General features: G+C 43.2%; 1 protein-coding gene across 1 annotated transcript in view; it reads left to right on the forward strand.

Annotated features, from left to right (window-relative positions):
- Nucleotides 1-2,479: 2,479 nt before the first annotated feature.
- HACD4 (3-hydroxyacyl-CoA dehydratase 4) overlaps nt 2,480-14,063 on the forward strand; it is a 34,614-nt gene continuing 23,030 nt past the window's right edge. The window contains exons 1-3 of the mRNA XM_008145043.3: nt 2,480-2,584; nt 3,886-3,989; nt 7,506-7,633. Of these exons, the coding sequence (XP_008143265.2) occupies nt 2,556-2,584; nt 3,886-3,989; nt 7,506-7,633 (261 nt within the window). The 5' untranslated portion in view covers nt 2,480-2,555. The remainder of the gene's footprint in view (nt 2,585-3,885; nt 3,990-7,505; nt 7,634-14,063) is intronic.

Here is a 14,063-nt window from a genome sequence, read left to right on the forward strand (position 1 = left end):
AAATATCATGACTGCCTTTCACCCACAGGTCATTCACCCGCAGGTCTCTACAACATACTTTAGCTCCCAGAGGGGAAAACCCTAGAAAGGAGTATGCTGCAGGGGCAACCAGCCCTTCCCCCCCATAACAGTGTGATGAGAGTGCTGCTGCTCCTCTAGTGATAGCAATAAACATGGATTGAACATTTCCTGTCTGGTCACTAATCTTTACAACAACCATATGTGATAATATTATCTTCACGTTAGAGATCAGGAAATTGGCACAGAGAAGTTAACTTGCCAAGTTCATGAAACTATTAAGTTGGTGTAAGGGTTCTCCAGGGAAACAGAACCCATTGGAGATATAAATATAGATGTAGGTAGATATAGATGTAAATGATATAGATATAGATAAAGAGATTTATTACAGGAATTGGCTCACTCAATGATGGAGGCCCCGAAGTCTCATTATCTGTCAGACCTTTGAGGAAATAGAACAGGGGAAGGGGGCTACTGAAAGAGAGTGGGAGAAAGAGAGAGAGAGAGAGAGAGAGAGAGAGAGAGAGAGAGAGAGAGAGCACGAACAGGAGGCAAGAGAAGTGGGACATGCAGAGCTGAGGGGTAAAGGGAGGAGGTTGAGGATGTAGCTGCAGGGTTTGTGTTTGGTGATAAAGGGTCACTTCCTCTGGGCTGACCTTCCTCCCTCTCCCTTCACCCCACTTCACGCCATCCAGGACTTTCTTCTAGATGCTTGGCCTGGGCACAGGTGACCCTGAGGACAGTCAGCCACCAGCGTTTGCTTGCATATCAATTTCCCCTTTAGATCAAATGCTCCCGAACAGCAAGGACTGCATGGGGCATGTGCACACGGTGGAGGACAGGATGGATAGAGACTCGGAAGGAATTAGGGCGGCTCCCTGAGAGAGCAGTTTCGGAAGTGCTGGGAAGGAAACCGCAAGGTGTTATGAAACAGGAAGACGGTTAAGAAATGAAAGAAGTAGCCCTGGCCGGTTTGGCTCAGTGGTTGGAGTGTCAGCCCTTGGACCAAAGGGTCAGGGGTTCGATTTTCAGTCAAGGGCACATACCTCAGTTGCAGGCTCTGTCCTCCACCTGGATCAGGGATCCTAGGGGAGGCAACTAATGGATATGTCTCTCCCCCATGTTTCTCCCCCCCCCCCCCCCCCCCCCCCCCCGCTCCCTTCCTCCCTCCCATTCTCTAAAACAAAACAAAACAAAACAAAAACACAATGGAAAAATATCTCAGGTGAGGATTAAAAAAAAAAAAACGAATGAAAGAAGCATCTGATCATGAGAGAGAGCAGTCAGGGAGTTATGAGAAAAAGGAGAGAGAAAATTATACCAAGAGAGAAGCAGAAAGAATAAAATGTTTAATTCTTGCGCAGGGGAGATTTGAGTATGTTGCTAAACTGTGGTGAAAGCCAGTGAAAAGGGAGGATGAAGATGAAGGAAGAGGCAGTGACAGGGGGATAACTGATGCAGTGACTTTGGGAAGGAACTGGTAAATGCAGGGGAGGGGGAACCCCTGACAGAGGGCAGTGGTGGGTGATGGTGCAGACAAATGTGCAGGTGAGAGGTGGGAGGTGAGAGGTCAGAGTGGACTATGAGGAAGGGGCCTATGGCCTAATGGGGAGAACAACAAGCAAACTTGACCTTGACATTTTAACACTGCCACTTATCAGTCATGTGACTTGTGCCAAGTGACTTAACAATTGTCAAAGCCTCAACTTCTATTTAGGTAAAATAGGGTATTACCTTCCCACTCCCCAAACTGGGTGATATTGTCTCACTTCCTTGCAAGTGCCTTCTTAGCTATTTTCTCATCTATCTATCTATCTATCTATCTATTATTCTATTTATTTGGGGATGTTTCCCTTTGAGGGCATAGAACCTGGCAGATGGTCTGGATCTTAGCAAAGGATGAGGCGAACACACATGAATATGAATATGTAAAAGGATTTGCAAGCATCAGTGAGGACCCATGGGAAATCGGAGGCCAGGATGCCTCATCGGAGGCGAAAAGAAGGTGTTAGGATAGATGTGGCCACAATCTTCCTGCCAAACTGCCTCACAGGTGAGCCGCCTCACAGGTGAGGGCAATGAGAGGCGCTCACCTGAGGCCCACGCATCCCGGGAGGCTGGGGGATGGCGTGATTGCGTGCCTTTAAAGGCCAAGTGGGAGGGCCCCTTCATTTCCACGAGGCTGCAACGGATCCTCATCCCGAGATGAGCACGCCCTGCAAGGGGCTGTGGGAACCTGCGGGCGCGCGGCGCGCGGGTGTGTCGGGCGGCGGCCAGGCTGCCCCTGGCTCAGCCGGAGGTGGGTCAGCCGCGGTGCAGCGCTGGCCGCCGCCGCAACTTGAGGAACTTGGTTTGAGCTCGAGCTCATTGCACAACCTCGGGCTTTTGTGTTGTTGTTTTTTTTTTTTTTTTTTTTTGTAAATTGCTGATTGTGGAGAGGCCCCGCCCTTCCGCACGCGGCCGCCCCTCCCGAGCTCCCGCCCGGCGCTCCTCCCGGACGGCGCTGGAGGGCCGGCGGTGGCGGTCCCTCGGGGCCCATGGCGCTGCCAGCCTGGCTGCAGCCCAGGTAGGGCGCTCGGTGAGGCCAGAGGGGAGGGGGTGCGGGGGAGGGGAGGGGGTGCGGGAGGCGGGGCCTCCGGGCGGGTCTCCCCCTCCGCTTCAGGGGCCGGGCAGGCACCGGCCGAGCCACGCAGCCCTGCGCCGCGCAGCCTGGAGCTCTGGACGGGTCTGGGCTGGCTCAGTGCTCTGACCCCCCTGGAAAGAGGGCTGTTACCCCCCTCCCCCCCAATTTTACAGAGGAGGAAAGGGGAAGGACAGGCGGCCACCTCCACATTTTAACTCTTTGCCGGTCCTCCTTTCCCCTCCCACCCGGGGCCCTTCCCTAGTGCTGTGGGTGCATGCCAGACCCACCTGCTGCCGAAACCCACCGCCCGTGCAGCCCCCAGAGCCCAGGCCCCAGGGAAGGATCGGCGGGGAGACCCCGGCCCGCGCCCCCCAGGGATTCCTGCGGGTCTAAGGAGGCGTCCCTCCCCCCCCCCCCCCTCCAGCGGCGGCGGCTGCAGGGCGCCCCAGGAAAACACAAAGCTACTCCGGTGTCTGCTTTCTAGCCCACTTGCCTCACTTTTCAGAGGTTTCACATCCCCAGCGAGGAGAAAACCCTGTCTACGCGGACAGGGCCACTCCCACTACCCTTCTGAACCCCCGGGGAACACTTCACACAGGGCTTGTCTGGGCTCCCTCGGGGGCTAATCTGTCAATCATCGCCGGGTCGTCTCTCCAGCAACGCAGCTTGACTTCCCTTTTCTGGCCGAGCCACCGAACGGCCTTCTCTGTGTGTCTGAAGGAAACATCTGCTCTTGCAACAGAGGAGGCAGCGGAGAGATACTGCCCCTAATCACAGAACGCATCCCAGCCAGGCGTGCGCAGTCACCGAATTATCCACCGTCTGGGAATGCCGCCAGCACTGCGCCCCTCTTGTAACTGTGAACCCGTTATCTCTGCACTTACAACTCATATTGACCAACCACATCAACCCCTTCTCCATGTTCCCCCGCCTCCCAAACATTCAAGGCAGCCTCTGCGATGCTCGCTTTTATCCCTTGGGGAGCAACACGGGTTAGCACTTCATCCAAGATGAGGTGGATTTTGAAATAGAACCACATTTCGCTTTAAGCAACTCGGGATACTCCTTAGTGGTCCTTTCGAAATCTGGTGTGCATTAGAGGGGTAACCAAATAAAAGACTGGTAGGGAGTAATTTTCCTCTTGTCTGCTCAGGTTGGCGGGTAGGTGAGTTCAGTGTCCTGCGTATTATGCGGAAAGGATGATTATAAAGAAAGTGTTTAATGGTGTTTTTCTGTATTTCTAGGTACAGGAAGAATGTCTATCTTTTCATCTACTACTTAATCCAGTTCTGTGGCCACTCATGGATATTTACAAATATGACAGCCAGGTTCTTTTCATTTGGAAAAGGTAAAACTCGAAGACACTTTTTGATTTTTTACCTTTTAATCCTTGTTTGTGCCTAGACTTGCTTACATTTATTTTTTTGGTATTTGGATTTACCTAAAATCCTTGACTCCTCTAAATGTAGTGACCACAGTTTTCATAAAACATACTTCTTGCTTAGTGCAGAAAGCAAAGCCGTTTTGGAGAAGAGGGTAAGACGAGGAAAAGGGATTTGGCGTCCCCCTGAGCGGGCAGTTTGCCCTGAAAATCTAGACCTGGCATTGGATGGTGCCACCTCTCTCTTCCTTTTGGTTCTGCACCAACCTTAGCATATTTGGTGGGTTTTGAGAAAATATGTAAATTCCAGTATGCATAACATTTTGTGTAGAGAAGTCAGGAATTAACCAAATTCTTCCCTTAGTCTTTATTCCCCAGGTTTAAGGTAACTCTACTAATAAGTGAAAGAGAAGCTTTATATTCCTCAGGTCTTTATTTGGTCCCCTTAAGGATTAGTGTGTCCCTAAGAAAATGACCCACTTGTAGGTGACTCATCACTTACATGGGAGTTGGCATTAATGGTTTAAATCATAAGCTTCTTCCAGTTTCCTAAAAAGTAAAGATTTAAAAATAGCATTTCAATTTTCAAAAAAAAAAAAAAAAAGACTATGAAAATAACATTCACGTTCCTCCCCACATGGGTAAGTGTCATCACAGTTTACAACTGTTGGGTGACTTGACAATTTGAGCAACTGCTCATTTCAGCTAAAAAAACAAAGGTGTAGACTGTATCTGGGAAAAGTCATGCTGTGCTCATCAGTTCCAACTGCTGTATCATCAGGAACTTAATTAACTTTTGAGGTACCATAAACTCTTTTATGTTGCTATTTTTTTGTTATTGCAAATCTGCAGAAAAATTCTTGTCTTTCTTAAGAACTTCCAAAGGCTAGAATTTCAACTGAGTGTTGGGGGTCTTCAAGCAGAGGAAATGGGAAAACTCCTTTTCTTTTTAGAAACACACACACACACACACACACACACACACACACACACCCATCACTTCTAGGCCTTGGAAGTTGGCTGTGGCTTGTGGCTTTGTGGGCATCTCACAGGCCATTCACAGTACAAGTCACAAGCAATGAACTTTTTCTTATTCTGCCTATTTATTATCAGCAGTCTATTTATTTCTTAATTGTTATTCTACCGTTATAATTATAAAAGCTACTTATTAAAGAAACATAACCTGATCATATGGAAGGCAGACTGAAAACGACTAAGTGGGGGTTCAGTATAATTCTTGAATCAGTGTATAAATCAAGTAAGCAGCTTAGAGTAATCTAATCACCCGACCAAGCACCACCTGCTTCCTTCCTCCTCCGTGGAACTGTGTAATTGATGAGGCCATATTGTGGCAAGTGCAGGCTGGTGGGTACGAGAAGGACTGTCTAGGCTTCAGAACTCGCCTGTGAAATGGGGAGGATATGAACCGTGTCCACCTCATCGAGCTGCTGAGATGAGAAACCCTTAGTGCTCGATGATAATTTATGATCGCTAGGCAGTAAAGAGAGCAGCATCTTCCGTAGAAGTTTCTTAATATGGCAGGGTTTCATTTAAAAATTTAAACCAACATATTTGTCCTATTTATTTATTTATTTATTTTTTTTAAATATATTTTATTGATTTTTTACAGAGAGGAAGGGAGAGGGACAGAGCTAGAAACATCGATGAGAGAGAAACATCGATCAGCTGCCTCCTGCACACCCCCTACTGGGGATGTGCCCGCAACCAATGTACATGCCCTTGACTGGAATCGAACCTGGGACCCTTAAGTCTGCAGACCGACGCTCTATCTACTGAGCCAAACCGGTTTCGGCTATTTGTCCTATTTAGAGGAACATTTTCCCTCCCATTTCAGCTCTCTCCAAATTAGGTTTTTCATTTGGGCCCTCTGCAATGCAGATTCCAAAGGTCCCCACCAGAGGTCCGAGTTCTGGTGCTTAAAACAAAGATTGAAGAGGTTGGGGGAAGGATGAAGAGGGTAAAGGGGACCAAATATATGGTGACGGAAGGAGTTTAGACTTCAGTGGTGGACACAGGACAGGGTATGCCGGTATCATACTAGAAAGATGTACACCTGAAACTGATGTTCTTAACCAATGGCACCAAAATAAACGTAATTAAAAAAAACCTAACAAAAATCCAGAGAACATTAAGTATGTATAGGACATACATACTGGATACACATAGATGTTATCTGCTATCATGACATCATTAATGTCATTTCTATAAAGCTCCTCTGAAATAATATTTTTCCCATTTCCCATTTTCTTGTCAATGGAAAAGCTGTGAGCACAGCTGCTTCTTTAATAAGCTCACCTCCAACCAGTTTACGATTGATGTAGTCTACTATAGCTGGTTACTTTTATGTGGGAGTTGCTTTATAATCTCATACGTGGGAAATAAATGCTATAGCTTTGGCCATGGAGCCTTCTTTTTCAAGTTTTACTTCTTTTTGGAAGAGAAGCCATAGTACCTAATAATAGAGAAACATGTAAATTGACCGTACCTCCACTAGGCCCACAGCCAATCAGAGTGGGTATGCAAATTAACCCAACAAAGATGGCGGTTAATTTGCATATATACCTGGGTCCTGGGAACCTCCTTGGCACCCAGGTCACTCACAGCCAGCCATCAGAGGGGCGGGGGGTCCCCCTTCCCAAGCCTAAAGCCTGGGGCGAAGGCTTTAGGCTTGGGAAGGGGCCGAGACTGTGATCGGAGGGGCGGGGGGTCCCCCTTCCCAAGCCAAGCCTGCGATCGAGGGTGCCAGGGCGGAACCCCTTTCCAAGCCTAAAGCCTGGGGTGGAGACTTTAGGCTTTGGAAGGGGCCGAGCCTTTAGATCGGAGGTGCCAGGGGTCCCCCTTCCCAAGTCTAAAGCCTGGGGCGGAGGCTTTAGGCTTGGGCAGGGGCTGAGCCTGGGATTGGAGGGAAGGGGAAAAAATCAATGGAAACATATCCTCAGGTGAGGATAAAAAGAAAAATAAAGAAAGAAATGTCATATCCTATGAAAGACACATCTTGAAAATGCCTAAAGAAAGTTGTCATTTTTTCATGGTGAAGGGACTAGAGTCCGTGTTGATGAAAATACCTTGGCGACTGAGGTGACTGGCAGTGGCTGCAGCAGCAGGGTGATGGGGCTGGTGTCTTCCCCTGATCAGCCTGGTCGCCTCCAGCAAAGGGAGGCCAGACTGCGGCTTAGGTCCGCTCCCAACGGGGAGCGGACCTAAGCCATCAGTAGGACATCCCTGAGGGCTCCCAGTATGTGAGAGGGGGCAGGCTGGGCTAAGGGACCCCTCCCCAGTGCACGAATTTCATGCACCGGGCCCCTAGTTAAAATATAACATGAAGCACTTTCTTCAGTTGCATAGTCTTGATAATGTAATAGTCTATTTGTAAAGAATCTCAATTTTATTTAAAAGTGCTGCTGAGATGTGTGTTGTGCTCTAATTTTTACCATATCTGTATTTTTAATTTCCCGGACACAGATTCAATGGTTGACACTTTTTATGCTATTGGACTTGTGATGCAACTTTGCCAATCCATCTCCGTCTTGGAGTTGCTGCACATATATGTTGGCCTTGAATCAAACCACCTTCTCCCTAGGTTTCTGCAGGTAGGTTTTAATCACATTATTATTATTATTGAATCTGCTTCATACTTAAACGTGTTCTCTTTATGGCCTCTCTTGACTTGATGGCAGTTAAAAAGCAAACCCTTGCAAACCTGAAACCCAAATCACTCATAAGGAGAATTCCATGAAAAAATTACCTCCTCCTCTAACAGTGCACCTTTAGAAGAGCCAGTTGGAAACATGTGGGGCAGTGAGGCTGTTGCTCTGTGCAACACAGCTGTGCTCCTCTGCTCGGGGAGATTTCACTCCACTCCCCGTTCGGACTCTGCCAGGGCCCTGCGCAGGGGGGACTGAGGAGAGGCACTGGGTTGGAGAGACATCCAGACTTGGGTTTGATGCCTGGCTCCTCTACCTACCCTCGGCGGATCATATCACCCACAACCATTGGGCAGTTTCGGGGAAAGGATGCCACTCACAATACCTGGCAAAGAATAGATGATCAAAAAAGAAATCTATCCTAAATTTTTTGAGAAACCTCTGTACTGTTTGCCATAGAGGCTGCACCAATGACATTCCCACCAGCAGTGTCTGAGGGTCCCTCTTTCCACATTCTTGCCGACACTTTTTATTCCTTGTCTTTTTTGTAACAGCTATTCTAAGGGGTGTGAGGTGGTATCCCATTGTGGTTTTGATTTGCATTTCCCTTATAACTAGTGACGTTAAACATCTTTTCACATGTCTGTGGGCCATCTGTATGTATTCCTTGGAAAAGCGTCTATTCAGGCTCTCTTCCCAATTAAAAAAATTTTTATCTTTATTGTTAAAAGTATTACAGATGTCCCCCTTTCCCCACCCACTGACTCCCTCCATCCTACTCCCATCCCCACAGGCCTTCACCACACTATTGCCTGTGTCCATGGGTTATGCGTACATACATAAAAGTTCTTTGGTTAATCTCTTCCTGAACCACCCTCCCCCCTTCCGTCTGAGATTCATCAGTCCATTCCATGCTTCCATGTCTCTGGATCTATTTTGTTTGTCAGCTTATTTTATTCATTAGATTCCACTTATAAGTGATGTCCTGTGACAATTGTCTTTCTCTGAGTAGCTTATTTTGCTTAGCATAATACTCTCCAGGCCCCTCCATGCTGTCTCAAAGGGTGAGATCCTTCTTTTTCGCAGTTGCATAGTATTCCATTGTGTAAATGTGTCACACATTTTTATCCATTCATTTACTGATGGGCATCTGGGCTGTTTACAGACCTTAGCTATCGGAGAAAAGGGAACCCTCGTGCACTGCTGGTGGGAATGTGGACTGGTGCAGCCACTGTGGAGAACAGTATGGGGTTTCCTCAAAACATTAAACATGGAACTGCCGTTTGACCCAGTGATCCCACTTCTAGGAATATACCCTAAGAATCCCAAAACATCAATCAGAAAGGATATATGCATCCCTATATTCTATTCCCAATTTTTAATCATATTGTTTTGTTGTTGTAGAGTTGTGTGAGCTCTTTATATATTTTGGATATTAGTAGCAGATGTTGAATTATAATCTTATACACTTGAAAATTATATATTATTAACCAATGTTACCCAATAAGTTTATTTTTTGAAAAAGTTCCTTTTATCCCTGTTCAGAGAATAGAATGTTTCCTAGCCATTTCTTATTTACTCTGCCACTTATCCTGAATATAAATGGAAAGAGAGATTGTTTATGGTTATCTAGCATAGTGCCTAATAATAGACTTGGGGATCTATAGCATAGTGTCTAATAATAGACTTGGGGATCTATCAGACCTGGATTCAAATCCTGCTTCTACCTCTTAGTAGTTGTATGCATTTAAACAAGCCATATAGGTTCCAAATCTAATTTTCTCATGTGATGTGAAAATAATATGTATCTCATGAAGTAACTGAGAAAATGGGAAGGGATTAGTTCACAGTACTTAGTTAAGGTTACAATATTGATAGATATTGCTGTTATGTTAGCTATTATTTGTTCTCTCTACCATGTCTCTAGCCCTAGTTGACCATGTTCGTTTTAAAGGCAGGTTGAAGGAAGATGGGAAATTCAGTGGTAGAAATTCAATAGCAGAAATCATTGCTGGATTAAGGCAAAACAAAGAAAAAAAGTGGTATTTTCCATCAAAAAAGGAGGGTTAGGTGACTATGTGAATATATTTAGAATCTTCAGGAAAAGGCATTTACACAAGTATAATTTTAACTATGCACAAAATAAATTAGAAAAATGGTTAAGCAGGTAACTTGGACAAATTGCATTGTAAAAGTAAAATGTCAGAATCTGATTATAGTGCCAGCACCTAGCAAAGTGCTTAGAACATGAACATACACCTTAAATTTTTGTTGAATGAAGGAGTGGCATAGATTAAATTTTGCTTGTATTAAAATTTATATTAAAATTTTATGAAAATTGTAAAAGATGGAAATAGGAGTATATAATACCAAGGAGTCTAATAAGAACAATGTCGTATAAGTTTATGGGAGATTTTAAACTTTACTTATTAAATAAAAGTAGAGAAATAATATTCATTAAGATGAAGACATTGTAGGTATTGAAATATCAAATGTAAAATAAAAATCAGGGCACTATGTAGAGTATGAACTAATAACAGAGAACTAGTGAGCTAACAGTCAGCTAGCCAAGATCGCCATTGAATTCCCTTAAACATATTTCCTTATTAAAAAAAAAAGGGGGGCCCTCACTGGTTTGGCTCAGTGGATGGAGCATCGGCCTGCGTACTGAAGGGTCCTGGGTTCGATTCCGGTCAAGGGCATGTACCTTGGTTTGCGGGCACATCCCCAGTGGGGGGTGTACAGGAGGCAGCTGATTGATGTTTCTCTATCATCGGTGTTTCTAACTCTATCCCTCTCCCTTCCTCTCTGTAAAAAAACCAATAAAATATATTTAAAAAAAGGGCGGGGGATACATATCTGTCCCAGAAGAAGCATATAATCCCAGCATCCCGTGATGCTCATTTTAGAGAACAGGATTAACCACCCAGGTTAAATGACAGTTGTGTTCTATCATATGAATTTTTTTGTTTTTGGAGCATGGTCAAATTCACCTAAAATCCAAGCCATGTTTTCTTTTGGTATACATTATTGGACTTTTTCCTTTTGTAAGCTAAACTGGCTAATATTAATTTCAGCATTTTCAAAATTAAGAGGGGTGTTATTTTAGTTATTGCCAATGTAGGGAATACAAGTGAGAAACAGGACAGTTAAAGTTGTAAGAGAGAAAATAGTGTGCTTTGAATATGCCTTGAAAATGGTGCACATTTTTCATGCTTTCCAAAATTATATAGGCTTGCCTAATAATATAAACTATTCTACAAGTTAGAAATCTGATTTCTTAGAGTTCCAGAAATCCCAGAATATTAAAGTGTGATTTTAATCACTATTAATTGAAACTGTAATGGCTTGTAGAAATATGATCACTATAATCAAACTATATCCTGGTTTGGTAATTAAAAATAATGACAAATATACATTTAAACTTTTTATTCAAAGGTGAGGTTGCAGAGTCCACTATTATTGGGGCTCGAATGATTTTTAAGTCTATTTTGTTGGTAGGGATAACAAGTGAGGGGTTTACTACATTGAGGAGACAGTTACCAGTCTCAACCTGGGCAGATTATTATTAACTAGAGGCCTGATGCATGAAAATTCATGCAAGAGTAGGCCTTCCTTCCCCTGGCTGCTGGTACCGGCTTCCCTCTGGCACCCAGGACCTGGGCCTCCCTCCTCTGGCCATCAACAGGCACCTGGGACCCAAGCTGGCTTCTCCCGGGTTGCCCGCAGGCACCCGGCCCCTGGTTGGATTCCCCTGGGCCACCCAGGCACCTGGGACCCCGGCTGGCTTCCCCCAGGCCACCTGCAGGCACCCAGGACCTGGCTATCTTCCCTCCTGCTAAGGCTTACTCAGGAAGGATGTCCAGTCTAATTAGCATATTACTCTTTTATTATTATAGATTTTTGTGGTGATTATTTGGTTTCCTGTTTTTATCTTTTTGGAGATTTCATCTGTCTTCTATTTCTTTTATTCATTTACTGTTTTTTCTATGGTGTTTAGAATAGACATGGTGTTGGAGTAAGCTTCAAAAACACATGTCATCATATTCAAAGTTTCATTTTCTTCCCCTTCCTTTATTAGCATTCTGCAGACAATTAAAATTCCTTCATGTGAGTTGCAATGAGATGACTGAGGTCCCTGCTTTAAAATAACCAAACAAAACTCTAAGGTTGTGAAATTTTTCTTTGTTTCCCCATTTTTAAGTGAAGAAACTGTAGTTAAGAATGTGGTCAAGCTACTGACACAGTAATCAGAGCTGATTGCATGTGGTATCTTGAAAAATGCAAGGTGTCCATAGTTTCAAGTAGGCTGAAAACCACGTCTGCACATTTGTGATGTGATTTTGCCATTACCTTTGTGAGATTGCTAAGTCACAACTGAATTCTCTTCTTGGGAACTGGTCTTCCAAACTATCAAGATAAGTTATTCCAGAAAAACAGTAGGCATGACAAGCTAGTCGAACAGTTAAAATCACTATATCAAGTGGTGGTGGTGTGCATAGTGGATTTTTTTTTTTTTGTATTCTCTGCATTTTAAAATATTTTATAGACAATCTTTATTTTGACAGAGAATTGCTAAAGGAAAAGAAAACCCCCCACTTATAATAAGATTATAATAATTTAACACAGATGTATATTTTTATGTATGTATTTATTTTTAAAAATTTTCCAATATTTTAAAATTTATTTTATTGTTGACAGCATTACAGATGTCTCCATTCCTCCCCCGCCGCCCCTCCATCCCTTACTCCCCTGTGCCCAGCCCTGACCCACCACCCCAGGTCTTTACCACCCTACTTTTCATGTCCATGGGCCATGCATATAACATATTTTTATGTATTTAAAACAACACATTTTAGAGGAAAAGGGCAAAACTATAACATAAATAGTTGTTTATAGACATGTTTTTGGAAATAATTGCATGCCAATTAAAATTATGTAAGGAAATATAGTTAAACTTGATATTTTAAATTTATAAAATGGGAAAGTACAAGGGTCCCCAAAATGCATATATCTCTTATAGGAAATGATAATACAAGTGAAAACTAAGCATCTCATATTTCCAACCCCTTCCTCCCCAATGAGCTTGCATATGTTATTAGCTTGGTAAAAAAAAAAAAAAAGAGTTGAATTGATAAGTTAATTTCAGTAGGTTTAATAAAAACAAGTTGGCTTTTACAGAGCAGAAATACTACCAACCCTGAAATACTGATTTTGAATGGCTTTGTTCTGACTTGGCTTGAGTGGAAGCCTAAGAAAGAGGTTCTTATTGCTAGATTTGAGGATGCTTCAACTCAAGGAGGGAAAGTATCCACACAACGAGCCTTTGTGTCATTAGGTTGGCATGTCTTCAGGAAGCCCTCAGAGCGACCCAGGTTACGCCTTTATCTTGTGAAACATGCTCGAAATGCAAGGACTTCAAACATAACTGCATTAAGATGGCCAAATTCTGCATCCTTCCCTTTGCATCACAACAACACCGCTGTGCATATATTAATTTTACACAATTTTTAAAAAAATCTATAAATAAAACAATAGAAATTATTACCCCAATATTATTGTGCCTACAAAAATTTCAGTTGGGAGCCCAAATTGCAAGAATCATCTTTAAATTTACCAACATCACTCTCGATTTCTGAAAGGCAAGCAAAACCACTACAAAGATTTCACAGTCACAGAGAACAAATATAAGGGAAATTCCCAAAGAGAGTGTTTTAAAATAAACCCTTTTAGGAAAACAGCCAAGTTGTACCCTAATTTCTTTTTAGCTATGAAGCAGGTACTTCGTTACAGTGCCAGATTAAATACTCTTATTTTCCATAAAATCATATAGATTTTCTCTCTAGTTTTGAGTTGGAAATAGGTTTGTATTGTTAGAGATAAAACTAAAGATAGTGTCGAGCTATGAGATTCTCCTGGGAATGAATTACACATGCAAGGCACCTGGTAGGCAAGATTTTCTATTTCTCCTCTGTATTTTGCATTTGATTCATGGAGTTCTTCAGTGTGTTAATTATAAAGTTATATTCACAGTATAATGTTAAAGGTACTGAGATTAACTCTTTATTCACTGATTGTCTTGATTATTTGTATAGAAAAAGTATTTTTCTATAAAATACTAATCATTGCAATAAGTTATGTTTTCTTAATAATAGCTTACATGTATAGGGCTTTGTATATGCCACCAAATACTTTTCTAAGTTCTTCATATGTATTAACTCATTCAGTATTCACAACTTTATCCTACATACTTGCTATATAAAACTGATTATTATCTCCAGTATAACCACTGAACACAAAAGTTAAATAAAGTACCCAAGATGACATAAATTTTGATTGGTGCAGGAAAAATCTGGATTTAGGCTATTTGTTCTGA

Source organism: Eptesicus fuscus, chromosome 15 (genome assembly GCF_027574615.1).
Source record: "Eptesicus fuscus isolate TK198812 chromosome 15, DD_ASM_mEF_20220401, whole genome shotgun sequence".
NCBI classification, from domain to species: Eukaryota; Metazoa; Chordata; class Mammalia; order Chiroptera; family Vespertilionidae; genus Eptesicus; species Eptesicus fuscus.